The 14,056-nt window shown below is 41.3% G+C and overlaps 1 protein-coding gene across 2 annotated transcripts in view; it reads left to right on the top strand.

Annotated features, from left to right (window-relative positions):
* Window positions 1-14,056, top strand: part of lrp1ab (low density lipoprotein receptor-related protein 1Ab) — an 86,019-nt gene that overhangs the window by 18,645 nt on the left and 53,318 nt on the right. For both annotated transcript variants that reach the window (XM_068325929.1, XM_068325921.1), the window contains exons 3-6: window positions 5,238-5,375; window positions 12,320-12,439; window positions 12,876-13,004; window positions 13,306-13,566. In XM_068325929.1, coding sequence (XP_068182030.1) covers window positions 5,238-5,375; window positions 12,320-12,439; window positions 12,876-13,004; window positions 13,306-13,566 — 648 coding nt within the window. The remainder of the gene's footprint in view (window positions 1-5,237; window positions 5,376-12,319; window positions 12,440-12,875; window positions 13,005-13,305; window positions 13,567-14,056) is intronic.

The raw sequence follows: 14,056 nt of genomic DNA, 5'->3' as shown, positions 1-14,056 counted from the left end.
TTTTCGTGTTGTTCCTACTCATACTTTCATTATTATTAACAGACTTGGTCTGATCTTCAAATAGGGGTTCTACTGTATATTCACTAATGTAAGTTGTTTGTGCCTTGGTCTCCTCATTAGGGCCCAGCACAGCCATATCCTTGTTGTCCATGCTGGTTTAAAGTGTGATCCCATGGAGGAGCGAGTTAGTCAAAAGGGTTAGGGTCAGTCAAAAGGCAGGCCTTCATGTCACCCTGCACAACTTATTTATCTGAGCTGACAGTCAGTCAGAGGCTGCCATAGAGCCCAAAGAGCAGAAAATAAAGCAGGCTTTTATGATCAAGACAAAAGATCAACAGGGGATCCAAATTTAATGTCATTGCACAAGTATGGGAACTGAGGGATGGGGGATGGTGGGGTCCAGAGGTTGAGGTGTTGGAGGGAGGCACATATGGGAAAGCCAGTTTTTTTCATGTCAAAAGTCCTGGTTAGACAAGCTAGAGGAATCCAGAACCTCTTCGCTGGGGGGGGGGATTAAACAAGGACTGAGCTCTAGGGTAATGTGTACTGTCATCTTTGAACTCGAAAGATTATAAAGATGAAAATTAGTTTTGTTTCATGATTTGTTGGAATCATAATGATTAAACGGCACTCATTTCATTCATGTGTGAAGCTGGAAGATTTTAACAATGAAAATCTCTGAGGACACTTTGAAGACATACTGATATCTCCATTAGTAGATCACATGCAATGATGTAATTATCCCCATCTACTCTCTAAAGGGTTTGAAGGTTGTAATTTCCCACATTTTCCTTTGTGTGTTACCCACCGTGGTGCTAAACATCTTGCATTGTTCTCCCTGCAGTTCTGTCCCTCCTATACTGTTAAACTCTGTGAACTACAATCCTGTCCCAGTGAAGTGACAAGTTAGATTACTGTTAAACCTTTCTATGTGATTATTGTGTCCCTTTGCTTCAATAGCAAATACTTAAGCAGCGGCTAATAACATATCAACCAGATTGTGTTAATCTATTTGTTATGTAAAATCAAATATTTGAGAAAAGTCTCAAAATGTCACTTATAGAAATACAAAAAAAAACAAAATTTGACCAACCGGTTGTTGATAATCAGGCGTCATCTTGATTTGTTCTCTCTATGCTCTGGAAATAATTACATGCTGCATTAATGTGTAACTCACCGGTACCTCTGCGACTATGATCTCACTTTTAAAGCTCGGCAAATAAAGAATGGAAAAGATCAGGAGTTGCACCGGAACTATAAAAACATATGCACTATATACTCCCTTAACATGAATATATAACTAACTTAATTTAAATTTGTACTTCCCGTCATCTGTGACAGAGCAGGTTTGGATTTGAAAACATCCACAATCTGTACAATAGTACAAGAGTTCTGACTGTTCTTTCAGTTCAGACGAAGCTGCCCACCTGATGACCTAAATTGCAGACGGTTGAATCACTGGCACCGCATAAATCTTCAAACTGACATTGGAAGATCTACCGGATGCCAAAGACCTTTTAATGTGATAAGCGTTTGGACTGAAAGGAGTGAAGGCCCTCTTGTTTGTGAGAGCAATTGAATTCTGGGCACCAGAAGTAATATGAGCTCACCTGCATTTCTTATAATAAGAACCAAGGCAGTCAGAGACTTCAACATCCCGTGGCTTAGGCTGGCCTACTTTCAGGGTAAGTCAGGGTCAAAGCTTCAGGGTAGGTCAAAGTTATGCACTAGCTTTGACCATAGATCAAAGCTAGTGCATAGGTACATCAAAGCACTAGCTTTGATCTATGGTCTTACACTGGCCTTCTTTCTTGTCTTTCTATCTTATCTGGTTCCTGAGTGTAAAAAAGTTTAAATTTGACCTTGACCTTGTTTTCTCAAGGTCATCATCTCATTTTCATCCCCTTTGCAACCCGAGTAATCTGCTTTTTGTTTCATCTTTCTATCTGCAACGGTTTTAAAGATATTTGGTGGACGTACTAACGAACGGACAGACGAACGAACACTGACAATCACAGTACATCACAGCTTTGAAGTGGGATGTAATAACCTATAATGTAAGATCTGTCAGAACGGTTTCACAGGAACAGTCAAAATATGCAGAAGATGGGTGTTCTGAACCATGATCCACTGAACCCTTTTGAATTAATATGCTTTGAGAGGAAAAGCCTCTGAGTTATATCTTGGAAACTAGACCTAATGTCCTTTTTTAAAAGGAATAATTATACGAAATTAGTTTCATGGCATCTTTCTCAAAAACTTTGGATTGATTTTTTTGGAAACGGTAGTTTTTGAAATCTAAAACAGTTTCTTAAGAATGGAGTGAAACCGGACATGCAGGAGATTTTGTCCAAATCGTCATTCCATTCCTTCCAAAAATCAACATCCACATATGTGAAAGCAAATTCATCCCAGCACCAACTACTACACTTAGAGAAATGACTGCCTGCCTGCAAACCATTAGCTACAGAGCATGTGTTTGATGTATGTGCATATATAGAGGACAGATTTGCCCAGTAATACCCCGTCTCTATTGACAAATGACACAGGAAATGGCCACTGTCGGTATAAGGGGAGCTTACTGTAATGCAGTGCCAACAACATCCCAAACTGGAACAGAGCATAGAGTTCGCCCCCAGTGTGCCTCCTGCAAAGTTATTTAATCCTCTATATTGTCCTTTCTATTTAGTTCTCTGTTGCTTGGCCCTGTTCAACTTCTGGAAAATATTACTGTTATGTGGAACTCAGTTTTTCCTATTTGGTATGCATTTCTGGCAGTTGTTAGTGCAGGTCCCAAAAAAAAAAAAAAAATCATGTTCTTGTTATGTCAATGTGTTGTAAAGTTAGAAGCGAGTATGAGATGTTGCTGTATGTGCCAGTAGGTTTATCTGCGTGTCCGCTCAACCATCTGTATGTTTTTAGCCAATATTGATGACTAAAATGAGTTTCCTCTCACAGCTGAAGTGGGTTAAAATCAATTTTTTTGTATTTTGCAGATTTTATTACTTGAATTTTTTGTAGTTCTGAGAAGGATTTAGATGCAGTGTGCTAACATGGATGTTTTAATGTTGCACAGCTTAGGGAAGATTTGTTTTTACTCTTCTCTCTGAACCCTTGTGCAGCACGTACTGTATTCTACAATTGTGAATGTGCTCTTAGAGTTTTTGGATCACTAATTTTTGGATCACTTATTTGCGTGATGACTCTCTACCTAGTTTTGAGCCCAATAGCAAATTACAGTCAATTTTTCAATGGACATCATCACCTAATTGATCAGAGTGTGTGGCAGCTGTGCTTCATACATAACTGCAATATGAGTTTCTGTTATTTATTTTTTTGGCAGATAACTGATTGCATACATTTACCAGTATCAGGCAAAAAGACTGTGAATTTACTGTGTGTGTGTGTGTGTATATAGGTGTGTGTGTGTGTGTGTGTGTGTGTGTGTGTGTGTGTGTGTGTGTGTGTGTGTGTGTGTGTGTGTGTGTGTGTGCATATATACATGGATCTCCTTCAACAGCAAGTCTCTCGTTGCCAAATATGCTTTCATGTGTAACACAGATTTGTGCAGCAGGTATCATCCAGATGACTTTCACTATGACTTGTCTTTTATAAACGGTTGACGACTGCTAAATCCTTGGCAGGGGTTTCATTTCCTGTGTGCATGGCAGTTTATTCCTGGCACAGCAGTTTATGTAGAAATCCCCATGTTGGCAGTTTATTGAATGTAAATCAGGCTGGCTTAGAGGCAGAGGCTGTAGGAGGGCTGCTAATATGCTAGCATCCCCCAAATGGGAGAGCTGCTCCCCCTCTCCTTAAGCTTGATGTATTAGAGGCTAATTCTCTGTTCAGATGTTGTAGGTTTTACTGCACTGGCTGTTGTGGTGAGATTATTATGGAAAGTCTTGTCACTTTTAGGAACTTGTTTTAACCGAGCTACATTTTATGATCTGTGTGCGGTTACTAATCTCTGGAATGGATAGAGAGGATTCTGTGGGAATACTTGTGGTTTCCCTCAGAGGTTGATGACATGCAGGCAAATGTTCTCCTACCTCAGTCTTTATACACATTGACAGTCTGACTCATCGAAGGACACATTTCTTCAGAATAACTATGGACATTTGTTGTTGCTATCGAGGGGGAAGCAATTCTACAATATGAACTATTTCCTCCTTAAGAAATGACCTCAATCTGACTGGACTGGCATGAGCCTGAGACATGTTGAATGTCATGTCAAGTCTGTTATAACTGTGTTCCTAAAAATAACAGTATTCATTTTGATCACACCTGAGTCCTTACTGAAATAAGGATCTGGTAAAGTTTTTCTGCTTAATATTAGGAGGCTTGAACACTTTGTAGGCTGCATGCCAGTTTCTGAACTGAGCCATCTGAAACCAGTTTGCAGCTCTGGCTGCACATATTCAGATTTCATCCTCTCAAAACGCTCTACATAGCCCCCAGAACCCACAGATCCTTTCGTGAAGGAGGTAAACTTTTTTTCTCTTCTGTGTTTTACTAAAATGGGTCAGCAGATGTTAGAGAGAGGTGGAGGAGGAGGAGGAGGAGGAGGAGGAAGAAAAAAACAAACAGCCAAAGCAAACTGTTTGCTCCACAATGTGGGCTGATAGGAGCGATAGAGAGAAGAGTGGGAGAGAGTGATGGGAAGAGACCACATCGACTGTATGTTCTGATCTGATGCTGGTGGAGAATTCTGGCCCAGATGAGATCATGTTCTGTCCCATTTGCTCCACACCCCTGAAGATTCAATCCATCGTTTCCAGTGTTATAATATTCATGACAGTCTCAGTTTTATGGTGATATTCCTTCAATATCTGACAAATTATTACATGATGTTCTTTCTGAGGAAGGAGGGATGTGTTCCTGGTGCTGCTTGTATGTGCTTTCGTGAGACGGTCTATCTTAGCTGCTTTCTTTCTCTGAGACCGAGCCTCTTTTAATGAAGGTTAGAGATTAGACTGAAAACATCTAACATTTTCTAAAGGAGGATGTTCCTCCTTTTGATCTTGCCAGAGATCTCTCATGGTGTGTTGATATGTACAGTAGAAGCTATAGGGCCCACAGCCTAATAAAAGCCTGATTCAAATTCATCAAATCTGAATTTAGAATACATCCAGTAATTTAAACAGGTGGTCAATGTCCATGTTGCATGTACAAGTCTGTTTTTATCGCTTGTTTGTTGGATGTTCCTTAACGTTTTTGTCTTTTTTTCTTTCTAGGTTCCCACAACAGGGTGAACCAGTGTCCCGTCAATGAACAAGGGTGCCTGGACCCAGATGTGTGCATCCACATGAGCAAAGTGTGCGATGGAGTTCCTGACTGCACCGATGGCTGGGACGAGGGTCCTCATTGCAGAGGTAACAAGAACCAAGGCAGTTAGAGACTGCAACATCCCGCGAAGGGTCAGTCAGGGTACCCTGGAAGTAGTACCTGACAAGTGCCTAGTTTTGACCTTTCAGGGTAGTTGAAATTGAAAAGTTCAAAGTTGAAATTTGACCTTGACCTTCTTATGGTCAAGGTCATCATCTAATTTTTATCCCCTTTGCTGCCCGAGTAATGTGCTTTTTGTTTCATCTTTCAATCTGCAACGGTTGCGAAGACATTTGGTGGAAATACGAATAAACGGACGAACACTGACAGTCACAATACGTCACCGCTTTGAAGCGGGATATAATGAACCCACATGTGTGCTACCTTCCATCACATTCAGAATGGATCGCATCATCATCTACGGTGTTGGGATGTGAACGGTAGAGTTGGCCTTTGTCACGGGTCAGGAATCAGCAGCTGCTATCTCGTTGTCTTTCCATCCAAACTCTGAACTCCATCAAGTAATCTCTATTAGGCCTTTTTAATGATTCAGCTGGCTTCCGCAATTATAATTGAATTTCTCTTGCTGAGGAGAAGAGTCATTAATTTATCAATCAGCTCTGCAATGAGGCAGCTTCACAAATACCTGTGGGAATGATGAGCACTTAGCCTCCATGCAGCTGAGAAACAGTCTGGACTAATCTGACTTGGTTCAGTTTATTCAGAAATTCAATTGGAAACCTTTTTTTTTTTTTTTTTTGGATAATGTTTTACTGTTTTAAAAAGGTAATTTTATTACTTTCAATTTGATGTTTTTGACAATAGAAGGGTCAATGATGGAATGTGTCAGATCCTTGGTATTGCAGCGGTTGCTAGCTGTCTGCAGCGGAGTTTGCACATTTAAAAAAGCAGTTATTACAGTTCTTGGAAGTGCTGCTCTAGTCTACAGTTCTGACAATAGTTGACAAAAAAAGAATCACATTAGGGTAAATGTATGGTTTTTGTTTCTGCTATGCACCCGTTTGTTGTCTCCCCAATATTTTCATGGTTAGTTATACTCTGAGCTGCTTAGTATCATTAACGCATTGTTGAAATGTGAAGTCACTTACTCAAATATTTACAATCAACGCTCAAGTCTCACTGGAGCAAAGTCCTGGGACAAAGGTTGTTCTGCCTCACTTCCAAACAGCTGCTATCAGTAATCTTAGTATTTACACTGATAAATTTGATCTTTATCAACTTTTTTTACTTGATTAATTTGTTGTGGATTTGATGTGTGGTTTTATTTATATCGGTTGCATTTTTGTGGTTTAATGTCAGTTCTTTTGAGATATTTATCATACTCTTATCATACTCACCCCTTACTTCCCTCTGTACCTAGTATAATCATCCAAAGGATTTTTTTTTATTGTATTATGCCCTTTAGATAAAGATGAAGTGAATGAATAACTCCTCTGAGTGGAGTTGATTTATTAGATTAAAACCATCAGGGATAAGGTAGGACGCAGTGGTCAGTTGTACACATCGGAGAGTGTTGAGATCTCACCGATTGGTCATCGCTCTCCAGACAAGCCTTGACACAACCCGGCGATCACCCAGTCACAACATTTACCGCCAGTCCCAGAGGACTCGAGTCCAGCTGTCCACAGAAAAACATGTGTCAACACACGCCTACACTTATAGACACACACACACACACACCTTTATGCACTCACATGTGCACACACACATACTGACATAGTAACATTTTTGCAAATGCACACCCATCACCTCACGCACAAACACACCAGCAGTGTGTCCAGAACTTTTGGCATTGCCGTACGCAAGATCCCCTCTTTTCAGGGAAAGGCCTGGCCTTTCACAGGCGTTCGAGTGTTTACTTGTACAAACTGCGGGGTTGAGCAAAACGTACCTGGGCACTGATGTCTGAAAGGACACTTTGTCACCAAATGTTTCAGGGTAATTCGACCAAACTTGTTGACACGCGTGTTCAGAAAGGGGAGTGCAGCGAGGTGGGTCAGGCTGGAACTTTTATCTGGCTGAATTAAATTTCCTGCTGTGTGGGATTAGTTGCTGTGTGATTATGTGCCGGAATGATATCAAGGGAGGTGGAACCAGTGGTGCTGTAATGGTTGGTTTGGTTGAATGTGGTATCAGGTTCTGGTAGAGGACTTCATTTGATACCTTATTTGGGTTTATTTGTGCCGCAAAAGAGAAGAAGAGTAAAATAATGAATAATGAATGAATTGATGTGAACCACTGACTCTAAGGTGCAACTGTTATTACATCTGATCAAACCACTTCTTTACATTTCTGATTAAATATGATAACCGGTTTTAGTTTAATCTCTAATTCAGTTAAATGATTTGATTGCCTTTCATAAAATTTACTGTTTGACTTAAATGCAAAAAAAACTTTATGGTTGTGTGAGGAGGAATTATCTGTTAGACACCTTCTTAACTTATTCTTTAAGGCAGAGGAGAAGCTGAATTTTAGTATGCTGTTGACTTTTAATAGCTTCCATTGTCCATAGAGAGGAGCAATAAATGTTCAAACTAAAAATAAAAATAAAAATATAACTTCCTAGGAACTTTTAGAGGAAAATTATGGAACGTTTCCCAACCTCTGTCAGGGAATCAAAGTAATGAAGTTGGAGTCTTAACTATGGCTCTTTTTTCTGTCCTTTCATCAAAGTTCCTGACCTATTGTATATTTAAGTGGCATTTTTTGAAAATGTATCTCTTAGAAAATTGGTGATACTGTTTCTATGTCAGTTTGAGTCTATTCATCAATCTGCACACTTCGTTTGCCTTTTCTCTGTGGTTTTTTTGGGAGATGAGGCATCTCTTCGGGAATAAGACCTTGGATCTGCGTCACTGATTGATGGGGAAGATAAAACAGGGTCATGGCAGCATTCTGGAGAGCTTTCCCCATTTCCTTGCCATCTCGGAGAGAACCCAGCTTGATCATTGTAATGGACCAAGGCTATTGTTTATGCATGCAGTGGGTTTCATTGTCCTTCATGTCCCACTAACTGAGGAATGAGAATCAGTCAAACGCTTCTTGAGGCGGCCTGTGGACAGACCGTGTGCTCATCTTTATTCATGAGTGGAGCTTGACCCAAACGGGTTTATTGACTGCAGTCAGAGTTGCCTTGCATGACAAGACCTGTTTTATTGCCGATCTTTGCCCATCACTATGTATTATTGTAATGTATTTCTTGACTCCTAATGGGATACAGATTTTTTTTAAAAATGAAAGAATTAATTTTATGAGGCGAGCTGAACCATCATCTGTTTTGCTCCACATTACATTTACTTTGTGTGTTTGTACATTTGTGTATGAGTGTTTGCGTCTGGTGCAGCACACCGCCACTGTTTGGGACCATGATAGCTGATGTTTGCTCAATACTCAAGCTGCTGCCCTGCTCCTGTTTGCATATGGTTACGTAGCGCTCTTTGATTGCACAGCTCCTGTAAATGTTCTTTCATACTTGAGATTGTGCAGCCTTCCTGATTCTTGATCGTTATCTTCTAAGTAAAGCTGATTTACTTTACTGAAATGCAGTATTTATTACCAACTTACATTTGTGACGTATTGCCGCACAAACACCAATAATAGTTAAGTAGGAAGCAGAAACTGTGAGGCTGCTTTATTATCCTTAACTGATCATTTTCATGTGCTAAATTTGTTGCACTCAACAAGTTTTAGTGGAAAAATAAGTTTCTTCAACATCATGACTATCTTGGGGTTTGAATTATGACAAAGATATGTATATACAAAGCAAAATAGCAGAAATATTTCCGAGTCATTCAGCTGAAGAAGTGTGAATGAGGCGATCTGATGGACCCTGGTCGGAAAACTTCCTGTCAGCTGCAGGGAGAGCGAGGACCAGAGACGTGTGCAGACTTGTGTCCAGACAGGGACAGCACAAAGTTAGGAATGCCCAAGGAACTGCCTCTCATTAAAATGTCACACTCTTATGTATCCTCTTTTATCCTTTTGGTTTATCCTGTATGTTATTACTGAGGAGCACAGAAACACATTTGATTACATCCTGCAAACGGGGATGTATTGTAATTGTCAGTGTTTGTTCGTCCGTTCGCATGTCCACCAAATATCTTCACAACTGTTGCAGATAGAACGGTGAAAGGAAAGCTAGTGCTTTGATCTACCCATGCTTTGATTTACCCTGACCTACAGAGTAGGTTGGGGTAAAATTTTGAATTCAGGGGTGTCACGGGATGTTGCAGGGTCTGACTACCTTGGTCCTAGTTTAAGTTGCATTTTCAGGTAAGGAGTGGAATTCCTTTGCCAGCTGATCAATAGATGAGTTGATCATTTCAGAGAATGACGTTTGCACAATAATTCAACAGTGACAGTTTTGTTTCATAACCTTGGCCATGACCAGGGCACCATGTGACTCGAGGATTCACTCACCCTGCATCACCCCTTTGCTCCCAGCTTGTCTGCCCCATGATTAGATTTTAGAATAAAGTATCATCTTTAATATCTTATGTCACAGACTGACTCTGGACACATTCCAAGAGCAATTTTTCATCTTCTTTCCCCCCTTTCTTTCCCTCCCCATAGTGCTTCTTCTCATCAAACACTCCTTTGCCTTTGATTTGTTTCTACCGTAGGTCTGGACAGCTTCCAAACAAATTTTCACACTCGGTGTCAGCAGGGTCTTGTTACATCTCTCCCTGGAGGAGACTGCAGCCTCATGAGGATTCATCTACATCTTATGCTGTCATTACGATATTGCACACGGCCTGCATTTCCATCAGCTCTACTCTGCTACCCTGAGTCATTAATATCTTTTCAAAAGTGTAGAGATGTGCAAAGTCTTCTGATGAAGCTTAATCTCCTGGGCCTTTTTGGAAAACAGCCCTTAAGTCTTGATGCTTGCTTCGTTTTAAGGCAGGGAGGCTGATTGATTGGTTCGCTCGGTTAATCTGTGCCAACAGGACGTTTAACAAACTATCAGTATCGGCAGAATTTCACGTCGTTGGTGCCCGATGGCCGCAGAGCCTTCCAATAGTTTTTTAAAGTGTTCTCATGTGGTTAATTTGACAAGTTCTATATTTATTGCCACTCAATTGATTTAAACAAAGCTTAGCAGAGAGCTGGTGCAGGGGTGAGCTAAACAGATGTGTACATCAGCAGGCCCCTACTTTAAAGAGCTATAGGTAAGTGAAATTGAGGGCTGCCATCCGTGCTCCAGCAGGATCAATGGCTTCGGTTTGCTTGTTTAGAGCTGAAGGCCTCCAGTGTGTCCCTGTGTGATTTGTTTGCTTCATTCATTAACCCCTGGTCAAACGTCTGACACGCTGCTGTCGGTTGTTTGCATGGAGCTGGAACTTTCTTACCACTCCATATCCTTAAGACCACCTCTGTTTGCCCTGCCCCCACCCTTCTCTCCCCAATCTCTCCCCCTTCCTGTCCATTCATCCGTCGTCCCGTCTTGTTTTCCGTCTACACCTTTCTGCTCTCCCTACTATCATATCTTATAGGTTGTGATAAAAGAAGGAGCGCAGCAATCCAGAAACATTCCTGACTCTCACAAATGATACATTTTTTTAGGTCAACACATAGAAACATTCTAGAACTTTTAGTACCGTTGAATGAAATTGAAGCCAAATTTGTCAAAATAAGATTTCTTGAATTTAACAGTCAATTTGAATAAATTAATTTGAATCCATGCTTGATTTGAATACGTTTTCCCGCTGTGATAAATATAGTAATTAAAAATTTAAATTTGTCCATATCGCCCACCCGTAGCTTGATGCACAAAATGAACAAAATCACCCTGGACAGAGGTACGTGTGGGTGTTTTGTGGTGCTCATGTCGTCTGGGATCTCACACAGTGTGAGGCTTTGCTGAATGGATTTGATATGGGCCACAGTGTTTGCTGGGCTACTCTTCCTTTCAGCTGGGCTACAACAAAAGAGCCATTGTGGCCCAGAGTGCCACTGGCTTTATATAATAAGAGCCCGTCATTGGTCCGTGTCCACTCTTCACAGCTATACTATGACTACCTACTGTAAGTCTAGTGTGTCCGTGACCAATTACAGTGTTTACTCTTATTTTTATTCAATGCCAAGTTGCTGGTGGAAGCCTCTTCTCTCAGTTCTTATTTACAATTCATAGTATATTAAATTATAGTGTTTCTCAAGTCTTGTGTAATGTTTGGCTTTAGATCAGGAGGTTTGTGAGTGTAGTCAACTAATGGGAGAGCTCTGGCTGTATGCGATGATCCAAAATGTTGCTTCAGCCTCTATGGTTGAGTTTCAGACGGTGGTGGGGGATTGTTACGCTACAGGACTTCTGCATAACAAGCCATTCCGTTCATGATTCATTGATAAAAGTCTGCAGAAATAGAGAAAGAGGAAGTTCCTCTCGTGTGCGAGTCCCTCATCTCTGGCTTCATACACTAGTAATTGAACTCTGGGTCATGACCCACCCAGTGGGGGGGGGGGGTGTCACAGGCCTGTCCTAGTAGAAGATCTAAGTAATGAAATATTTTATGGCCGAGTGTCACAACTGTCTTTGTTGGAGGTTCAGGCTGACAGACGCTGTGGTTGGGCTTTTTTTGGGTTGCAGTATCTCATATGTGCCACGATCGGACACATAAACATCTCCGTCCATGACATCCTACTTGAGCGTAGACAGACGTTTATTGTCAACACGGACAATGAGGAGATGGATTAAAGCTCCTCTTATTTTCTGCCAAGTGAACATATTGTGAGTTTCCTCAGAGGCCCATCTCACACGCGGACTTTCAAATCACTTTATCACAATCATATCACATACACGCGCTTTCTGTGCAACCCTCACATACACCCACGATCATATTAACAATAACAAATTCAGATTAGTATCAAAATGAAAAGTCCGTCTGGCCTCTAAAGCAAAGACCTACTGACATGTTTGCTGCCCCTCCACAGGATTTCATGTTCTCTGTCTCTCTGTGCTTCTTTGCTTCAGATCAAGCACCAGCCTGCTCCTCTCATGGGTGTCAGTTCAACTGTGCCGTGACTCATGATGGGCCTCGGTGCTACTGTAGCAACGGCTACGAGGTCGCTGCGGATGGGAAGGCGTGTAAAGGTGAGTGGGTGATTTGGCATATTTATTCTGGTAGGGCCAAAGACTTTCTATTCACTGTTTCAATTTACATGCATACAGATTAAAAAAACCCCACATAATCCCACCTACACAAATTTAAGGCATGGTACCTTATAGTCATTGGTTTATAGGTCTGTCTGTAAAATATGCATTAATACGTAGCTGTGTCTTTCAAATTTTTCATAAATCAATTAAACTTTTTCTTTTTGCTTCTCATGGAAAACCATTACGTTTTGTCCTATCTATATTCATGTGTCATCTACTGGAGAAGGTCCTACAGGAGAACTTGATTTTTTTTTATATATCAGGATGTTGTAGTAGTTTTCTTTTTTTAACCTAGCAGAGAAATGTGTTATATCTTAATGCAACCTTTGCAGTAAGTTGCGATGAAGTAATGACGCTTTTTATTCTTCTGTAGATTTCAATGAGTGCAATGTGTACGGGACGTGCAGCCAGATCTGCACAAACACTGAGGGCTCCCACAGCTGCAGCTGTGTTGAGGGCTATCTGCTGCAGCCTGACAACCGGTCCTGTAAAGCCAAAAATGGTGAGAACATGTGCAGGAGAAGTGTAAGACAGACCAAGTATGCATTTGATTTGTGTTACCTTTGGAAATGGCTTCCTGCTGTGTTGTATCAGACACACATCTGCACAGTGTGTCAGCGTGTCTGCTGGAGAGACTTCTGACTTCTATTAGCTCTGCAAATAATGTATGACTTTTTATTCCTCTGCATCTCCTCTGCATATTTCTTCTCCCTTATTCCCCTTTCTCTCATTCTATACTTATCCTTCCCTTGCCCCCCCCCCCCACACCCAACCCCATCCTCTCTTATGTTAACCCTTCCCAGAGCCAGTGGATCGTCTTCCTATGCTGTTGATCGCAAACCTCCATGACATCCGCTGCACGTCCCTCAGTGGCTCCACATCCCGGCTGCCTTTCATTGCCACCAAGCAGACCATGGCTATGGATTTCATCTACGCTGAGGAGACTGTCTGCTGGATAGATGTGGGTGAAACCCCCACCGCCACCCATCTGAAGTGTGCCAGCATCTCAGACCTCAAGACCGTCACCGACGTCCGCACGATCAACATATCCCTCAGCCTCCACCGTGAGTATTTTTGCTGACAAAAATTAGTTAAAATTCAATTGAATGTAGAGTAAATTAATATATTTGTATTTATCGCCGACAGTATTTCCACTAAAAATCTCAGGCCATGACAAATTTGTGGTTGATTGCCTTGCAACACAATGACATGGGAGCAGTGCTCAGTTTATCGGTTTGAATAACCAAATCACCTCGTGTGGCATTTTTCAGACGGTGAACTTTGCATGTCCTCACTAAGACAAATGTAAACTGTGAAGCAATATGGCCTGATCTCAGAAAGCTGCTCTTAACAGCAAAAAGGTGCCAAGTGTAAATGCTGACTCCCGTTTCACTTATCTAAAGGTTTATCTTTGAAGAACAGGGGCACCCTGACACTCTGCTAAATCATCCCACCGGGGCAAACTGCGTGTAGCGTACTTACACTGATAGGATATTTATAAGGCTGCCAACAGGCCCCCAGGCGTTGGTTTTCACCGTACTTGACAGGCAAATC

The sequence above is a fragment of the Antennarius striatus genome, chromosome 2 (genome assembly GCF_040054535.1).
Source record: "Antennarius striatus isolate MH-2024 chromosome 2, ASM4005453v1, whole genome shotgun sequence".
In the NCBI taxonomy this organism is placed as follows: Eukaryota; Metazoa; Chordata; class Actinopteri; order Lophiiformes; family Antennariidae; genus Antennarius; species Antennarius striatus.
This window is presented reverse-complemented; position numbering and strand designations above follow the sequence as displayed.